This window comes from Salmo salar, chromosome 19, assembly GCF_965601325.2.
Source record: "Salmo salar chromosome 19, fSalSal1, whole genome shotgun sequence".
NCBI lineage: Eukaryota > Metazoa > Chordata > Actinopteri > Salmoniformes > Salmonidae > Salmo > Salmo salar.
The window spans coordinates 28732723-28749789 of NC_138309.1; the positions used below are offsets into that span (position 1 = coordinate 28732723).

Sequence of the window (17067 nt, forward strand, 5' to 3'; positions counted from 1 at the left end):
AGCTAATCATTCAGAACCACACATCTGAGAGAACAGGACATAAGTTATTTGTTTACTTGAAGAGCTAGAAATCGCTACAACATGGATGAGCACGGACGAACAGCGTTTGTATGAATTAATGTACTCTACAGTACTGTATTGTTACACCTCAAAAGAGCTAGAACCAGGTGTTGGAACCAAAATAATTTTACAATCGTTTTGAAAAGAACCATTACCAAGCGGACATTGGAATTCGTTTCTGAGTGACATTGAGGACAAAGCAATGTTCCCCCAGCTCGCGGGCCGAATTTGGCACATGGGTGGTTTTATTTGGCCCCCAAAGTTTTCTGAGGCAATTTAAAATATCGATTTTTTATTATTGCACATAAAAGACTGGAAAAACACCAGGAAATCATCTCCAAGTGATTTTTATTTAAGAATCTATTAATGTATTACCATGCATAATAGACACCTGATCGTACACAAATGTAAACATTCAAATAATTATTTTATTCCAACATATTTGTTCTGCAGTCTACAAATTATTTGCAATTACATTCCGGCCCCCGAACCATCCCCTCAAGAAAAAATTGGCACGCAGCTGAATCTAGTTGATGATCCCTGGGATAAAGGGAATAGATGACTCCCCTTTTCTCTGTATGTTTTTGTTCTCTTCACCAGGATAGTGAGTCCAGGCACCAAAAGAAAAGTACTATTCGGTGAAACACTTCAGTTTTCGCTGTGCTATGGTTTTGGTTCGTTAACTTCGTCCATTTATTTTTCTAAGCTGTGCTCGCATTCAATACATGGTGCATTTCTTTATATTTTTTTCTATGACGGGGTAGGCATGCTCGACATGGCCTTCCAGGATGCAATCAAAGGCACTAGATCTAAGTAGTCTTAGTCCTTACACAATGCCAGTATTTGCCCAGAGACTGCTACGGGTTTGGTCAATGATGTCGTCCATTTCTATAAGATGACGACGTACTTGGTTTTGGTGGCTTTTAGTCTTGTGGCATGCCTACTTTGCATTTTCCAGTTTTTTTTTGTGATTTTGAGGGCTTCTTTTCCAGGAGCTGTATTCTCTTATTAAAGTAACATCTGTATGAGATTAACTTTGTGATATTTTTGTTTCAATGTGTGTGCAATGAATCACTGTGGGTGTATTACTATTATTATACAGGATGATGGTCTCCTTCTGCATGACACCTGTGCTACATGCTGCTTCCTTTGACACCTGAGCTTGCTGTATGCTCGTGAGGATGACTCCTTCTGTCACCCGATGTCACGCCCTGACCTGAGAGAGACGGTTTATTTCTCTATTTTGTTAGGTCAGGGTGTGGGGTGGGCATTCTATGTTTTTGTATTTCTTTGTTTTGGGCCGAGTATGGTTCCTAATCAGAGGCAGCTGTCTATCGTTGTCTTTGATTAGGAATCATACTTAGACAGCCTGTTCCCCACCTGTGTTTGTGGGTTATTATTATTTCTGTGTGTGTACGGCACAGTTGCGCTGCGTTTCTTGCTGCTTACCTGTTTGTTGTTTTGGTTCAGTTTCCTTCAATAAAGATGTGGAATTACCGGCATGCTGCGCCTTGGCTCATATATGACAGGGAATTTGAAGATTGCACTCGTGACACCCGAGCCTCCTCCTGTATGCTTGTGAGGAAGCCTCCTGTCACCTGACAGACCCACCTCCTGCAGACCACCTGAACTAAATTCAGCATCTGCTGCTTCATCTGCTGGAGCTGGGTCTACGCTCTCCTTCACTCTCTTGTTCTCACCTAAAACTCCTACATCTGCTTCCCTGTCCTCGCCTTAAAAAATAGACAATTCAAGACTTTAAACCTGTTGATATAAAACAATAACGATGCATCTTTAATTACTATGAACTTTGTGGTTGGCTTACTTATTTTTCTACTACGCCGTGCATCTGTTGCAGATTGAGGGGGTGGATTCATGCAATTTAATCTGGTAGGTACTGCCTCGGAGGACAGTGTCTTCCAGAAAAGTATCATGACTGAAATGTATTTTTATTGACAAAGATGGTCAATAGTCGGAATAAAACACTCTTCAAAGTGCTCCTTGCACACAGCGTAACCCCCTTTCTTCAGGTCCTCAAAGGACTTCTGCAGATTGATGTCCCTACGCCTGATGTTTCTCAGCCACATCTTCCTCCTGAGTAATTACAAAAGTGTGTAAGGTCTACGTCACACTCCTCCTCTTCAATCAAAACTGACACTCCTCTCTGTGAGACACCACCTTAACAACCATTGCCTGATTAGCAACACCCCCAATAACGGAGAACATATTATAGAATAAAGACCCACACTTTATCCTGTCCTATGAAACACTACAAATAAAGACCCACACTTTATCCTGTCCTATGAAACATTAGAATAAAGACCCACACTTTATCCTATCCTATGAAACATTAGAGTAAAGACCCACACTTTATCCTATGAAACATTTTCAGTTGCTGCCCTCGTAAACCTGATAGATGTCTTTTTTGCACCATTATTGATGGGATGCATGCACAAGGTGATCAAATCCTCTACTTTCATAGTTTTGATATGTTCTATATTTTTCACCATGTTAACAGGCATTTAATAAATGTACAACCTTTTGAGTTTCGTCTATTTTCTGAAGATGCATATAATTATAGTAGACTATATTTTGTGGTATTCTTACTTAATCTGATCATAGAGCAACAGAACATACGTAGTTGCCTATACAATGTTTTACAGACATCTGCCATAATTTAAGGTGTACTTAATGGTGTTCTACAACTCGATAAAATACTTTGCAATGACCCAGTGTCACAAATGGCTTCTATTGATTGTGCAGCATACCCTGGGATAGCCTTGGATGTAATATGGCAGGCCACATTGGTCAACTAATGTTAGCTAGCCATGCTGCCTCATGCTATTTGTGTTTAACCCAGCTTTAGATTTGTTTCATTACTGGTAGCTAGCATATTTTATCTAACAGTAAACATTGCTTTGGTGATTGATTCGATGGGTAGTCATGGATACAGCACTCTACTGATTACACAACCAATGACGTGTGCCTCACAATGCAATAATTACTCCAAATGCATCTTTATTATTTATTACATAACTTTCAGCGTCTGTTGGAAATTGGATTTTCCTCCCTTCCATTTTACAGTAAACAAGGTATTTAATGATGACATGTTTCTTATCGTGAAAAAAAGTTGATTCACAGAAGGAGTACTAGTATTGAGGAAAACTTGCAAAGAAATCGATTTCTAGCTATTTAAGGCAAGTAAGTTTTTTTTTGGTGAATTAGCTAGACAGCTAGATATCTACTTGGGACAAGCTAGCTACCGCCAAGAAGAGGATGAAGACCATTTGAGCCTTACGATATGACGTTCATTAGGAAAACGCTCACTATCTAGTGCAATCGTCCTAAACAAAGTAATCTCTATAAACAATTAGGTAAGTCAAGTCTACAAAACTTAGTGCACTCTGTTTGTTATAGATTCTAGTTTTGGAAACAGAAAACTGTATGTAGATCAAATGTTTCATTGATGAGAAAATTAGCAGAATTTCAGCCAAAATCCATCTAGCTCAATCTTCTCCCACTGCCGGCAAACGGACATTCTCTCACTACCATATTTGGTAGTGAGAGGAAACGCCAACCGGATGTCTTACATTTATGCATCCGGTGAAATATCTGTCTCATCTAGCTGTGATTAAGCTTTGGAATAACTAAACAGCGACATGGAATCAGAGAAAGAAGTGCAATCAACAGGTGGGTCTTCTAAAAGACAAACGGTGTCTCAAGTAAATCGATACAACTCATCGAACAAAACGTATTAAGATAAGGTTATCGATAGTTCACTGAAGGTTAACAGTAACAACATCGCTAACGTAAGCTAAATAACGTTAGCTACAGTAGCTAGCTAGTTTGGTTAGCTATGCAGTTTTGCTAACTCTGAGCCGAACGTGACACGTTTCACTTGCCAGTTGCACTTAGCTAGCTAGTTTACTGCTTCAGACCGGGACACTATGAGTCAAATGTTAGAATAACTCGGCTGATACAGAGCAAGATCCGGTTTCAACCATAGCCACACAGGAGATGAGCTGGCTGAATTTGAATGTTGACACTAACGAACGAATGAAAATGATACAGTAACTAACTACTCATTAATCGCGATGCAGAAAGGCAGGCTATGACTCGTTTATACACTGGCTTTATTTTTGAAAAATTCTATAAAGGATTTGAACTTGATTAAAAATGATTATGCACCACCAACTAAAGATTATGTAGCTAAACTGCGTGGTTCACTGACGGTGTAGTTGTAAAGTTTCTAGCCTATAAAAATGTTGCCAGTAGTGTGACCTTAATTGGCATGTCAGTGTAACTAGTCTATCTATTTAGTTAGCAACGAACATCGTTGCCAATATTGTCTATACAGAGGAAGAGCTTTGATATGTAATTACTGATAAACATGCTAAAGCGGAGGTATGGCTTGTTGCTTCAAGCTTCCTTTATCACCATGTAATTGCAGAAACGGGGACTAAAACAGTATTAGCTAAAAAGTCCTTGCTAATGATTTGTGATGTTTGTACTCCCAGGAGAAGATGCCCCTGACCCAGAGGAGGAAGAGAAGAGGCTGGCGGCAGCAGCCCGGGAAGCCAACCATCTAAATGAGTTGAGGCTGGTGCTGTTGGGCTGGAGGTGGCCTGGGAAGAGCCTGACAGGCAACACCATACTGGGCCGTGAGGAGTTCCGCCTGGAGCGGGCGGCTGAATTCTGCGTCAAGCGTCAGACTGAGGTGGAGGGGCGCCAGGTGACGGTAATAGACACGCCGGGCTGGTTCTCGACTCAGTCCACGCCACCAGTCTACCAGCAGGAGATGGTGCGGGGTGCCTCCATGTGCGGGCCCCTGGGCCCCCACGCTTTCTTGCTGGTCATCCCTGTGGGCATGTTTACCGAGGTGGACCGGGCCCGCATCGAGGAGCACCTGGCTCTGTTCGGGGAGTGCGTGTGGAGGCATACCATCGTGGTGTTCACCTGGGCAGATGTCCTGAGGAACATGTCCATCGAGAGGCACATCAAGCGAGAGGGGAAGGATCTGCAGTGGGTGCTGGAAAAGTGCAAAATGCGGTACTTTGTCATCAGCAACTACATATTTGGGGAGCACCCCCAGCTGCGGCAGCTTATGGAGAAGATAGAGAAGGTGGTGGCGGAGGAGGGCATCTATAACCCAGAGGAGGTGGAGGAGAAACCTCTGGGCCAGAATCAGAACCAAACCCAGAACCGGGAGCTTGGGGCAAGGCCCAAAGTGAATTCTGCCGGTGGATTGGCCAAAATGGACATGGACCCGCCCCACAGTGAGTGACAGCTTTACTGACAACTCAGATATAGTCTTGTACCAGGTAACAGCAGTATCATAGGCTAAACCTCACACGGGGTGAAATGTATAATCCTTGCTCTTCTCTGCAAAACTAGTACTTGCATTACTGTTGTATTATTCCACTTAGGGTAACTGTATTTGAATTACTCATGTGGTAGTTATGTACATTGTACCAAGTAGTGTGGAATTAGTCCCACTACTTGGGACTCATCCTCTCCCCTCAACCCCTCCTTACGTTTCTTCCTTCATTTTCCTTCCCTTTTTCTTTGCTAACCATCTCTCCTCTTATCTCATGTCTGCTGCGTGGGAATAGAGAAGAATCCATGATGATTGTCCAGGACAAGGCAATATTCCTCTATAGTAATATCAACACTTCAATGAACAAGTCTTTAACAAGATAGTTTCACATAGACGTGAAGACAATGATAGTTATACCAATGATATTACTAGGGATGCACAATATATCGGTGAACATATTGGAATCGGCTGATATTAGCTAAAAATGCCAACATTGGTATCGGCCCGATGTCTAGTTTAACGCCGATGTTAAAAACCGATGTCAAAGCTACAGTGCGTCCCTATATAACGTAGGTATATGACGTAATAGCTACACGTAAAATTTTGCACTACTTGTTCAACACAGCATTCCTAACCTAGCTCACACAATGTCTGCTGTGTGGATTGAGCAGTCAACAAGTCGAGCAGTCATTTCAAAGAGTAAGAAAATTTCAGCGAGACAACTCAAAGGCGGAATCCATTAAAGCCATGGTAATGGAATTCATTGCCCTTGACAATCAACCATTCTCTGTCATGGGTGATGTTGGCTTTTGCCGACTGGTCGGGCACCGGTACACACTACCAAGTGCGCTATTTTTCAGATGTTGCCCTACCGGAGTTACACAGTAATAGCGTCAATGCTATTAGCTTCACGACATACATACTATGGACGCCGTTTGGGTCTTTGCGTGTCAAAAAAGATACAGTAGCACTGTCAAAGCTGTACAAAAAAGTCTGCAAACAAGCAAATACCGGCCACGAACGATGTGTTTACAATACCGCATTGGTAATAAAGCATCATTTGTTAGACCGCAACTTCTGGGGTAGCTAGCTTTAGCTTGGTACCTAGCTAGCACCAATACAACCAGCCTGAAAACAATGACGAGTAGAAACTGCAGTCATTTTCATTATTCTTAGCAATGGTTTAGGAACCCTTGTGAGTAAGTATTAGCTAGGTTGCCACTTTTTGTTCGCCTATTGAAATTGAACTTCAGTTCATGAAAATAAATAGCTAGTCAGCTACTTAACCCTATTGCCCAAAGCTAACGTTATAAGCAGCCATCTAGCTTCATATGGCTAGTGAGGCTCGACCGGACCGGGTTATGTGTTGTGAAGCTAGCCACAATAATGATTAGGCACAATAGTGGAATTTGCCGTTTGCCTTCAAAATAAAACTGTCATTGACAGTGATGCAAATGAATACAAATAGTAGAATTATGCCATACTTTTATTTTGAAGGCTAACCGCAAAGTCCACTATTGTGGCTAATCCTTATTGAGGCTAGCTTCACATAGATGGGTCCGACCACCATTAATCAAATAAGAACTGTCTTATAAATTAGGGTTATTTTAGATGATGACACCTAGCTATATAGTTAACTTGCTTGCTTATTTGACACTCAAATAGTGTTATTTGATGTGTATCTTTTTTGACATGCAAAGACCCAAACGACGTTCCATAGAAATCCTGTTTGAGAATGAAACGACTGAACAAATGAACAACGAAACAGCACAGCAAGTGAAAGAAATGGGTTTTGATTATGTTTTACTGGTAATGAGGACATATGTAAATGCCAACAAAATTACTTTTTGGTCAGTGTGGTGTGTGTGTGTGTAACCTTTATTTAACTAGGCAAGTTAGTTAAGAACAAATTCTTATTTACAATGACGGCCCGGACGATGCTGGGCCAATTGCGCGCCGTACTAGAATGCTTAAAAGGCCGCTAAAATTTCAAATATCGGTATCGGGTTTTTTTTGCCAAGGAAAATATCGTTATGGGCCAAAAATGGGATATCGGTGCATCACTAGATATTACATATACAGTACCAGTGAAAAGTTTGGACACACCTACTCATTCCAGGGTTTTAATTTATTTTGACTATTTTCTACATTGTAGAATAATAGTGAAGACATCAAAACTACGAAATAACAGATATGGAATCATGTAGTAACCAAAAAAGTGTTAAGCCACCCTTTGCCTTGACAGCTTTGCACACTCTTGGCATTCTTTCAACCAGCTTTACCTAGAATGCTTTTCCAAGGAGGAGTTCCCACATATGCTGAGCACTTGTTGGCTGCTTTTCCTTCACTCTGCGGTCCAACTCATCTCAAACCATCTCAATTGGGTTGAGGTCAGGTGATTGTGGAGGCCAGGTCATCTGATGTAGAACTTCATCATTCTCCTTAGTCAAATAGCCCTTACATAACCTGGAGGTGTGTTGGGACGTTGTCCTGTCGAAAAACAAATGATAGTCCCACTAAGCGCAAACCAGATGGGATGGCGTATCACTGCAGAATGCTGTGGTAGCCATGCTGGTTAAGTGTGCCTTGAATTCTAAATAAATCACTGACACTGTCACCAGCAAAGCACTCCCACACCATTACACCTCCATGCTTCACGGTGAGAAACACACATGCAGAGATCATCTGTAAACCAACACTGCGTCTCACAAAGACATGGCGGTTGGAATCAAAAATCTCAAATTTGGACTCATCAGACCAAAGGACAGATTTCCACCGGTCTAATGTCCATTGCGTGTGTTGTCCCAAACAAGTCTCTTCTTCTTATTGGTGTCCTTTAGTAGTGGTTTCTTTGCAGCAATTCAACCATGAAGGCCTGATTCACACAGTCTACTCTGAATAATTGATGTTTACGATGTGTCTGTTACTTGAACTCTGTGAAGCATTTATTTGGTAAGCAATTTCTGAGGCTGGTAACTCTAATGAACTTATCCTCCTTCAGCAGAGGTAACTCTGGTTCTTCCTTTCCTGTGGCGGTTCACATGAGAGCCAGTTTCGTCATAGCGCATGATGGTTTTTGTGACTGCACTTGAAGAAACTTTAAATGTTCTTGAAATTTTGACTGACCGTCGTTAAAGTAATGATTGACTGTCGTTTCTTTTTGCTTATTTGAGCTGTTCTTGCCATATTATGGACTTGGTCTTTTACCAAATAGGGCTATCTTCTGTTTACCACTCCTACCTTGTCACAACACATCTTATTGGCTCAAACGCATTCAGAAGGAAAAAATTACGGAAATAGTAAAAAATTAAGAAAAACCCTTGAATGTGTGTGTCCTAACTTTTGACTGGTACTGTACATCTTAAGTAATCCTTGTCTGTTATGTGTCCATTTTCAGATTCAGTGGATGGACTGACTGGCTGACTGAAGGAGAGCTGGTGAGCCACCACAGTACTGATTTGAGAGCTCTATGTCCATACGTTACCCCAACCTCAGGGCCAGTATTCATACAGCGTCTCAGAGTAGGAATGTTGATCTACAATCAGTTCCCTTTTTAGATCATAATGAATGAGACGGGGGGGGTCTTGATCCTAGATCAGTACTCCTACTCTGAGATGCTTTATGAATACAGGCCCAGATTCTTTTAAACCTTTAAGACTTAATCTCTCTCCCATTAATATACACTGCTCAAAAAAATAAAGGGAACACTAAAATAACACATCCTAGATCTGAATGAATGAAATAATCTTATTAAATACTTTTTTCTTTCCATAGTTGAATGTGCTGACAACAAAATCACACAAAAATAATCAATGGAAATCCAATTTATCAACCCATGGAGGTTTGGATTTGGAGTCAAACTCAAAATTAAAGTGGAAAACCATACTACAGGCTGATCCAACTTTGATGTAATGTCCTTAACTTCTTACATCTAGACGTTCTGCCTGCGGAACACCGCTCCAATATCCAATGATAGGGCGTGGCGCGAAATACAAACTCCTCAAATTCGAAAACTTACATTTTTCAAACATATGACTATTTTACACCATTTTAAAGACAAGACTCTCCTTTTTCTAACCACACTGTCCGATTTCAAAAAGGCTTTACAACGAAAGCAAAACATTATATTATGTCAGGAGAGTACCCAGCCAGAAATAATCAGACACCCATTTTTCAAGCTAGCATATAATGTCACAAAAACCAAAACCACAGCTAAATGCAGCACTAACCTTTGATGATCTTCATCAGATGACACTCCTAGGACATTGTTATACAATACATGCATGTTTTGTTCAATCAAGTTCATATTTATATAAAAAACCAGCATTTTATATTAGCATGTGACGTTCAGAACTAGCATTCCCACCGAACACTTCCAGTGAATTTACTAAATTACTCACGATAAACGTTCACAAAAAACATAACAATTATTTTAAGAATTATAGATACAGAACTCCTTTATGCAATCGCGGTGTCCGATTTTAAAATAGCTTTTCGGTGAAAGCACATTTTGCAATATTCTGAGTAGATAGCCCGGCCATCACAGGCTAGCTATTTTGACACCCACCAAGTTTGATACTCACCAAACTCAGATTTACTATAAGAAAAAATGGATTACCTTTGCTGTTCTTCGTCAGAATGCACTCCCAGGACATCTACTTCAACAACAAATGTTGGTTTGGTTACATATAATCCATAGTTATATCCAAATAGCGGCGTTTTGTTCGTGCGTTCAAGACACTATCCGAAGGGTAACGAAGGGTGACGCGCCGGCGCGTTTCATGACCAAAAAATTCAAAATATTCCATTACCGTACTTCGAAGCATGTCAAACAATGTTTAAAATCAATTTATAATAATATTCCGACCGGGAGTCGTTGTTTTCGTTCAAAGACTGAAAATGTAAAATGGACTCTTCACGTGCACGCGCGCACCCGTCTCATTGTTCTCAGATCGACCACTATCCAAATGCGCTACTGTTTTTCAGCCATGGACTGCAAAGTCATCATTCAACGTTCTGGCGCCTTCTGAGAGCCTATGGGAGCCTTAGAAAGTGTCACGTTACAGCAGAGATCCTCTGTTTTCAATAAAGAGGGTATAGAAGGCCAAGAAATGGTCAGAGAGGGCACTTCCTGTTTGGAATCTTCTCAGGTTTTGGCCTGCCATATGAGTTCTGTTATACTCACAGACACCATTCAAACAGTTTTAGAAACTTTAGGGTGTTTTCTATCCAAATCAAACAATTATATGCATATTCTAGTTTCTGGGCAGGAGTAATAAACAGATTAAATCGGGTACGTTTTTTATCCGGCCGTGAAAATACTGCCCCCTATCCATAACAGGTTAAAACAAGTCAAAATGAGGCTCAGTAGTGTGTGTGGCCTCCACGTGCCTGTATGACCTCCCTACAACGCCTGGGCATGCTCCTGATGAGGTGGCGGATGGTCTCCTGAGGGATCTCCTCCCAGACCTGGACTAAAGCATCCGCCAACTCCTGGACAGTCTGTGGTGCAACGTGGCGTTGGTGGAAGGAGCGAGACATGATGTCCCAGATGTGCTCAATTGGATTCAGGTCTGGGGAACGGGCGGGCCAGTCCATAGCATCAAAGCCTTCCTCTTGCAGGAACTGCTGACACACTCCAGCCACATAAGGTCTAGCATTGTCTTGCATTAGGAGGAACCCAGGGCCAACCGCACCAGCATATGGTCTCACAAGGGGTCTGAGGATCTCTTCTCGGTACCTAATGACAGTCAGGCTACCTCTGGCGAGCACATGGAGGGCTGTGCGGCCCCCCTAAGAAATGCCACCCCACACCATGACTGACCCACCGCCAAACCGGTCATGCTGGAGGATGTTGCAGGCAGCAGAACGTTCTCCACGGCGTCTCCAGACTGTCACGTCTGTCACATGTGCTCAGTGTGAACCTGCTTTCATCTGTGAAGAGCACAGGGCGCCAGTGGCGAATTTGCCAATCTTGGTGTTCTCTGGCAAATGCCAAACGTCCTGCACGGTGTTGGGCTGTAAGCACAACCCCCACCTGTGGACGTCGGGCCCTCATACCACCCTCATGGAGTCTGTTTCTGACCGTTCGAGCAGACACATGCACATTTGTGGCCTGCTGGAGGTCATTTTGCAGGGCTCTGGCAGTGCTCCTCCTGCTCCTCCTTGCACAAAGGCGGAGGTCCTGCTGCTGGGTTGTTGCCCTCCTACGGCCTCCTCCACATCTCCTGATGTACTGGCCTGTCTCCTGGTAGCGCCTCCATGCTCTGGACACTACGCTGACAGACACAGCAAACCTTCTTGCCACAGCTCGCATTGATGTGCCATCCTGGATGAGCTGCACTACCTGAGCCACTTGTGTGGGTTGTAGACTCCGTCTCATGCTACCACTAGAGTGAAAGCACCGCCAGCATTCAAAAGTGACCAAAACATCAGCCAGGAAGCATAGGAACTGAGAAGTGGTCTGGGTTACCACCTGCAGAACCACTCCTTATTGGGGGTGTCTTGCTAATTGCCTATAATTTCCACCTGTTGTCTATTCCATTTGCACAACAGCATGTGACATTTATTGTCAATCAGTGTTGCTTCCTAAGTGGACAGTTTGATTTCACAGAAGTGTGATTGACTTGGAGTTACATTGTGTTGTTTAAGTGTTCCCTTTATTTTTTTGAGCAGTATATATAATAGTTATCTGTAACTGGATGTAGGCTAACATGATTAATGCCCGTTAATGCAGAATTCTGCGTTTTTCACACAGGAGAAAGAAAATAAAAAACATAAATATCTTGCTGCATTTTTTAAACACAGATCTAAAATGCTTCTTGTTATTGCTGCTCGGCATCAGGCTTCTTTTTTTGCTTCAGTTGCAATTCTACACTCCAATGAGAATTCACGAACGGGCATTCTATCAGAAGACCGCACTCTGACTGATGTGTAGCTACTTTTCTTCAGTACAGTTATTGGTGTAGCCTACTTTTCTCTGATCAAATGTAAGATTAACTTCAAGCAAAACCTAAGAAAATGATGTGGCTGCTAGCCAAATAGCGTTTCACTTCTGTTGTCATCTGATGAAAATGAAGCTATTTTCTGATTAATGAGTAGATTTCTGAACTCTAACGAGATCCCTGATGATGCTGTTCTTGCTTTTTGAGACTGTTAGGCCTATGTCAGTTCTGATGCAATGTATATATTTGGGGATTTTATTGTATCCTATTTGCACATGAAGCAAATCACATACAGTACCAGTCAAAAGTTTGGACACACCAACTCATTCTAGGGTTATCCTTTATTTTTACTATTTTCTACATTGTAGAATAATAATGAAGACATCAAAACTAAACTATGAAATAACACATGGAATAATGTAATAACCAAAAAAGTGTTAAACAAATGAAAATATATTTGAGATTCTTCAAAGTAGCCACCCTTTGCCTTGATGACAGCTTTGCACACTCTTGGCATTCTCTCAATGAGGTAGTCACCTGAAATTCATTTCAATTAACAGGTGTTCCTTGTTTAAAGTTAATTTCTGGAATTTCTTTCCTCCTTAATGTGTTTGAGCCAGTCAGTTGTGTTGTGACGGTATACAGAAGATAGCCCTATTTGGTAAAAGACCAAGTCCATATTATGGTAAGAACAGCTCAAATAAGCAAAGAGAAACATCAGTCCATCATTAATTTAAGACATTAAGGTCAGTCAATCTGGAACATTTCAAGAACTTTGAAATGTTTCTTCATGTGCAGTCTCAAAAACGATCAAGCGCTATGATGAAACTGGCTCTCATGAGAACCGCCACAGGAAAGGAAGAACCAGAGCTACCTCTGCTGCAGAGGATAAGTTCATTAGAATAGGATAAGGTTCCCACCGTGAAGCATGGAGGTGTGATGGTGTGGGGATGCTTGCTGGTGACACTGCCGGTGATTTATTTTGAATTCAAGGCACACTTAACCAGCATGGATACCATGCTGCGATATGCCATCCCATCTGGTTCGTGTTTAGTGGGACTATCATTTGTTTTTCAACTGGACAGTGGCCCAAAACACATCTCCAGGCTGTTTAAGTGATAGGAGAGGTTGAAAGAATGCAAGAGTTTGCAAAGCTGTCATCAAGGCATAAGGTGGCTACTTTGAAGAATCTAAAATATTAAGTATATTTTGATTTAACACTTTTTTTGTGGTTACTACATGGTTCCATATGTGTTATTTCATAGTTTTGATGTCTTCACTATTATTCTACGATGTAAAAATAAAGAAAAACCCTGGAATGAGTAGGTGTGTCCAAACTTGACTGTTACTGTACATTTATACAGGATTGAAAAAAACATGACTTTAGAGGTCAATTGTGTACCAATATAGGCCCTGTATGTCTACCCTTTTCTTCATGAAGTGAGGATCATGGGAAAACTACTGTACATGACAAGTCTCAGGCTGGGACAGAGACGAGGAAGTCCCTTAACCAAATGTGTACAGTACACGCTAGATTACACTTATGTTTTTTACATTTTTAATAAATGTTGTTCAGGAAAAAGTTTGTTAAAAGCTACCCCAATTGTGACCAAAAAAGTGTATAGTGTTTTATCAAGCACTTGAAGTGCAGGTACTGTTTTACTCTACTAGTAGATAATATACATATCGTTGTCTGGGTTTTGTATATGGGTGTGAAATGATAAATGTGCATTTTTATTTATCAGGCTCATGTATTTGTATGCATCAAACCCTACCTTCTTCGCAAGGGATTTGCTGCTGAAAATGTGTTTTAAATGCAAATTGGATAATGATAAATCAATAGCACTTTGCATTTTAATATAATAATTTTGTGGCAGCTATATGCTGCTTCCATAACCCTCTGAGTTCGGTCTCTTAATTATTCAGATTAGTAATTTTATGTTTAATTCCTAACTAATCTGTTGCAGTATTGCAATGTGGTCCATGATGATAGTATTGAATAGGTTTCTTGTTTAGAAAATTGCCTATATCTGTGGGTTGGGTTTATTTTAATCCATCCCACATGCCTACAGCTGGCAGCACCCAAATAATCATCAATTCGGAGCACAGCTGCATACGAACCCATCATAATGCCAATCCTCAATTTGGTTTGACATTTGATATTCTTATGGGGCTAGTGAGGGATCATCAGTAAATTACACAATGCACATGGGACAATTATATATTTTTTTTTAAGTTAATGGCTTTAAACTTCAATGACTTAACCTCAAACCAAATATAAATTGTAGAAATGCATATACAAATATTGAATGAATTTCAGACAACTAAAAGATGTGCAACATGAAAATATTGTCCCATTTACATTGTAATATATTGACGGTCCCTAACTATCCCCAGAGGTAGGCTATCCAAAGTCAAACCAATTTTTGCCGCTGTCGCACACCAACCAGCTGAAGCTACAGTAATTGATGAAATAATTTGTCTCTCTTCCCACCTGCAAACACACGAGACACCCACATCAACCCACACCCCGAAACCAACTCAGGTTTGAATTCAGTCGTGGCTGCTAAGCATTTCTTAAATGAACCAAATCTAAATTGAAACCAAATCAAGAAGTGCAGTTGCCCTTTAGTACTGTGAATAATTGTGGCAAAGATGTCTATTATTATGTCCTTTATTGTCATCATTATATTATTATGATATAACTTTACTCTTATAATTGCTTCCTATACTGAGAATCAATACTAGTAGTAGCTACATCCACTAACTAGCATCCAATGATGGGTATAACACTGACTGTTTTCTATGTTGATATTGTATACAAACTATTTTACAAACATTCATATTGGTGATTTGTATTGCTGTTACATAGTATTCTGTGAGTTACACTTTCATGAATGCACATGTGCTGTAAGGATTCTGAGTCAATAAAATAGATTTGTGGTAGGTGTCTTCTCTAGTCAGTGCAACTAAAGTTGTCTTTTGTTTCCATATATAATTAATGTTGTTTTGTTTGTTTATGTGAACACACTGATGTTATATTTTGTCTTGCTGTAGTAGACAAGTCAATTTTTTTAATGTATCTAAATAAAGTTCATATTTTGATGAAATGGAAGATAACTTTTGACCTGCAGTATTTTTGTTATTGTTAGTATCTGAAGCAAAAATGTACCAGCATTGGTCATGAAAAACAGCCACAGGCTCTTTCTCAATTAATCTTTTCTCAATTCCTTGCATGCTCTCTCCTCCTGAGACCTATTTGAAAAGGTCATAGGGAAGAGACCATAGATATTCTCTTCCAATACAGTTAAGGAGGCAAGGAGATAGGATTCGAGGAATCACCGATAACTAATTGAGACAGAGGCACATGCTGATGATGGCAGATTGCGTGTTTCAAGACTGACATCTCCTGGTCAATGTGTTGACTACAAATTTAGGGCCTGCTCGTGATTCAACATTTTCCTCAGTACAATGTTCCAAGTATAGGTTATCCGTTTTCCTTTAGTCTTTTGACTAACCCATGCGTCAATCTAAGTAACATAATAAAAACATCCCCAACAAAATCGCTCCATGATTTCCTTTTTGAAAAAATTCTAAGTTTGTCTAATTTCAGTTGGTGACAGAACACGCACGTATAGTGTAGAGAGTCATTGCACCATCTAAACCACTGTGAAATATATTTTACATAACCAAAAATATTGTATTTTCAGCTGTTTGAGGCTGGTATACAAAACTTTGAGTAAAATGCAAAAACTACACTTAAGAATAGGAAGCATAGAAATAGCGCACAGAACAGATCTTCCGCTTCTTAGATGTGCTTTCAATGAGAATGACAGATGTATAACAACTCGCATGTGAATTTGGTTGGGTTACCCAAAAAGTTTAATATTGCAGCTTTATAGATGCACTATGTATAAATCGCTCCGCCATTTCCTGGTTGCAAAAATGTGAATAGTTCGTAATTTCAGTTTGTGACGAAACAAGCAAGTATAGTGTATAGAATCATTGTACCATTTAAACCGCTGTGAAATATCTTTGCCATATCCAAAAATATTGTATTTTCAACTGTTTAAAGCTGGTGTACGAAACCGAAAGTAAACGACATAAGAACGGGAAGCATAGAAAACACACACACAGAACAGATCTACCGCTTCTTAGACTTGCTTTTTTTTTACACATTGCAGCTTAAATTATAGATGTTTTTTGTTTTTTTTACATGGGCGGCGTGTCAATCCACCGCATGGCCTATGTCAGCCTTCTGCATCTGCGGTGGGAGGTGGCCGAGCTACAGCGGTGTTTGTGAGACCAAGAGGCATCCCGAAATTCAGTCTTCTCAAGAAGTCGTCTGTAGGGTCCGAACAGTTTGCCGTTATTCTAAAATTGATATATATTTTTTTTATCAATCTAAACACAATACCTTATAATGACGTTGCAAAAACAGATTTTTTGAAATTGTATCAAATGTATTAAGAACAAAAAACAGATACCTTATTTACGTAAGTATTCAGACCCTTTGCTATGAGACATGAAATTGAACTCAGGTGCATCCTGTTTCCATTGATCATCCTTGAGATGTTTCTACAACTTGCTTGGTGTCCACCTATGATAAATTCAATTGATCGGGCATGATTTGGAAAGGCACACATCTGTCTATATAAGGTCCCACAGTTGACAGTGCATGTCAGAGCAAAAACCAAGCCATGAGGTCTAAGGAATTGTCCACAGAGCTCCGAGACAGTGTTGTGT

The 17067-nt window shown here is 40.5% G+C and overlaps 1 protein-coding gene across 3 annotated transcripts; it reads left to right on the forward strand.

Moving 5' to 3' along the window:
* The first annotated feature begins 3626 nt into the window (after positions 1-3626).
* LOC106578708 (GTPase IMAP family member 4) lies at positions 3627-15441 on the forward strand. 3 transcript variants are annotated; one of them, XM_014157840.3, is made up of 4 exons: positions 3627-3750; positions 4578-5336; positions 8775-8814; positions 12222-15441. In XM_014157840.3, exons 1-3 carry the CDS (start codon positions 3720-3722, stop codon positions 8798-8800), a joined length of 816 nt encoding a protein of 271 aa, XP_014013315.1. In that variant the 5' UTR covers positions 3627-3719; the 3' UTR covers positions 8801-8814; positions 12222-15441. The 3 variants fall into 3 exon arrangements, with proteins under 3 accessions (XP_014013315.1, XP_014013316.1, XP_014013314.1); XM_014157841.3 differs by having other exon boundaries at positions 12241-15441; XM_014157839.3 differs by having other exon boundaries at positions 8775-15441.
* Positions 15442-17067: the final 1626 nt, after the last annotated feature.

What these genes read in the sequence shown, in the direction of transcription:
- LOC106578708 (XM_014157839.3), top strand. Translation starts at nt 3,720, where the DNA reads ATGGAATCAGAGAAAGAAGTGCAATCAACAG. An exon ending in GAAAGAAGTGCAATCAACAG is followed by an intron (nt 3,751 to 4,577) that starts GTGGGTCTTCTA and finishes TTGTACTCCCAG; the next exon opens with GAGAAGATGCCCCTGACCCA. An exon ending in GGACATGGACCCGCCCCACA is followed by an intron (nt 5,337 to 8,774) that starts GTGAGTGACAGC and finishes GTCCATTTTCAG; the next exon opens with ATTCAGTGGATGGACTGACT.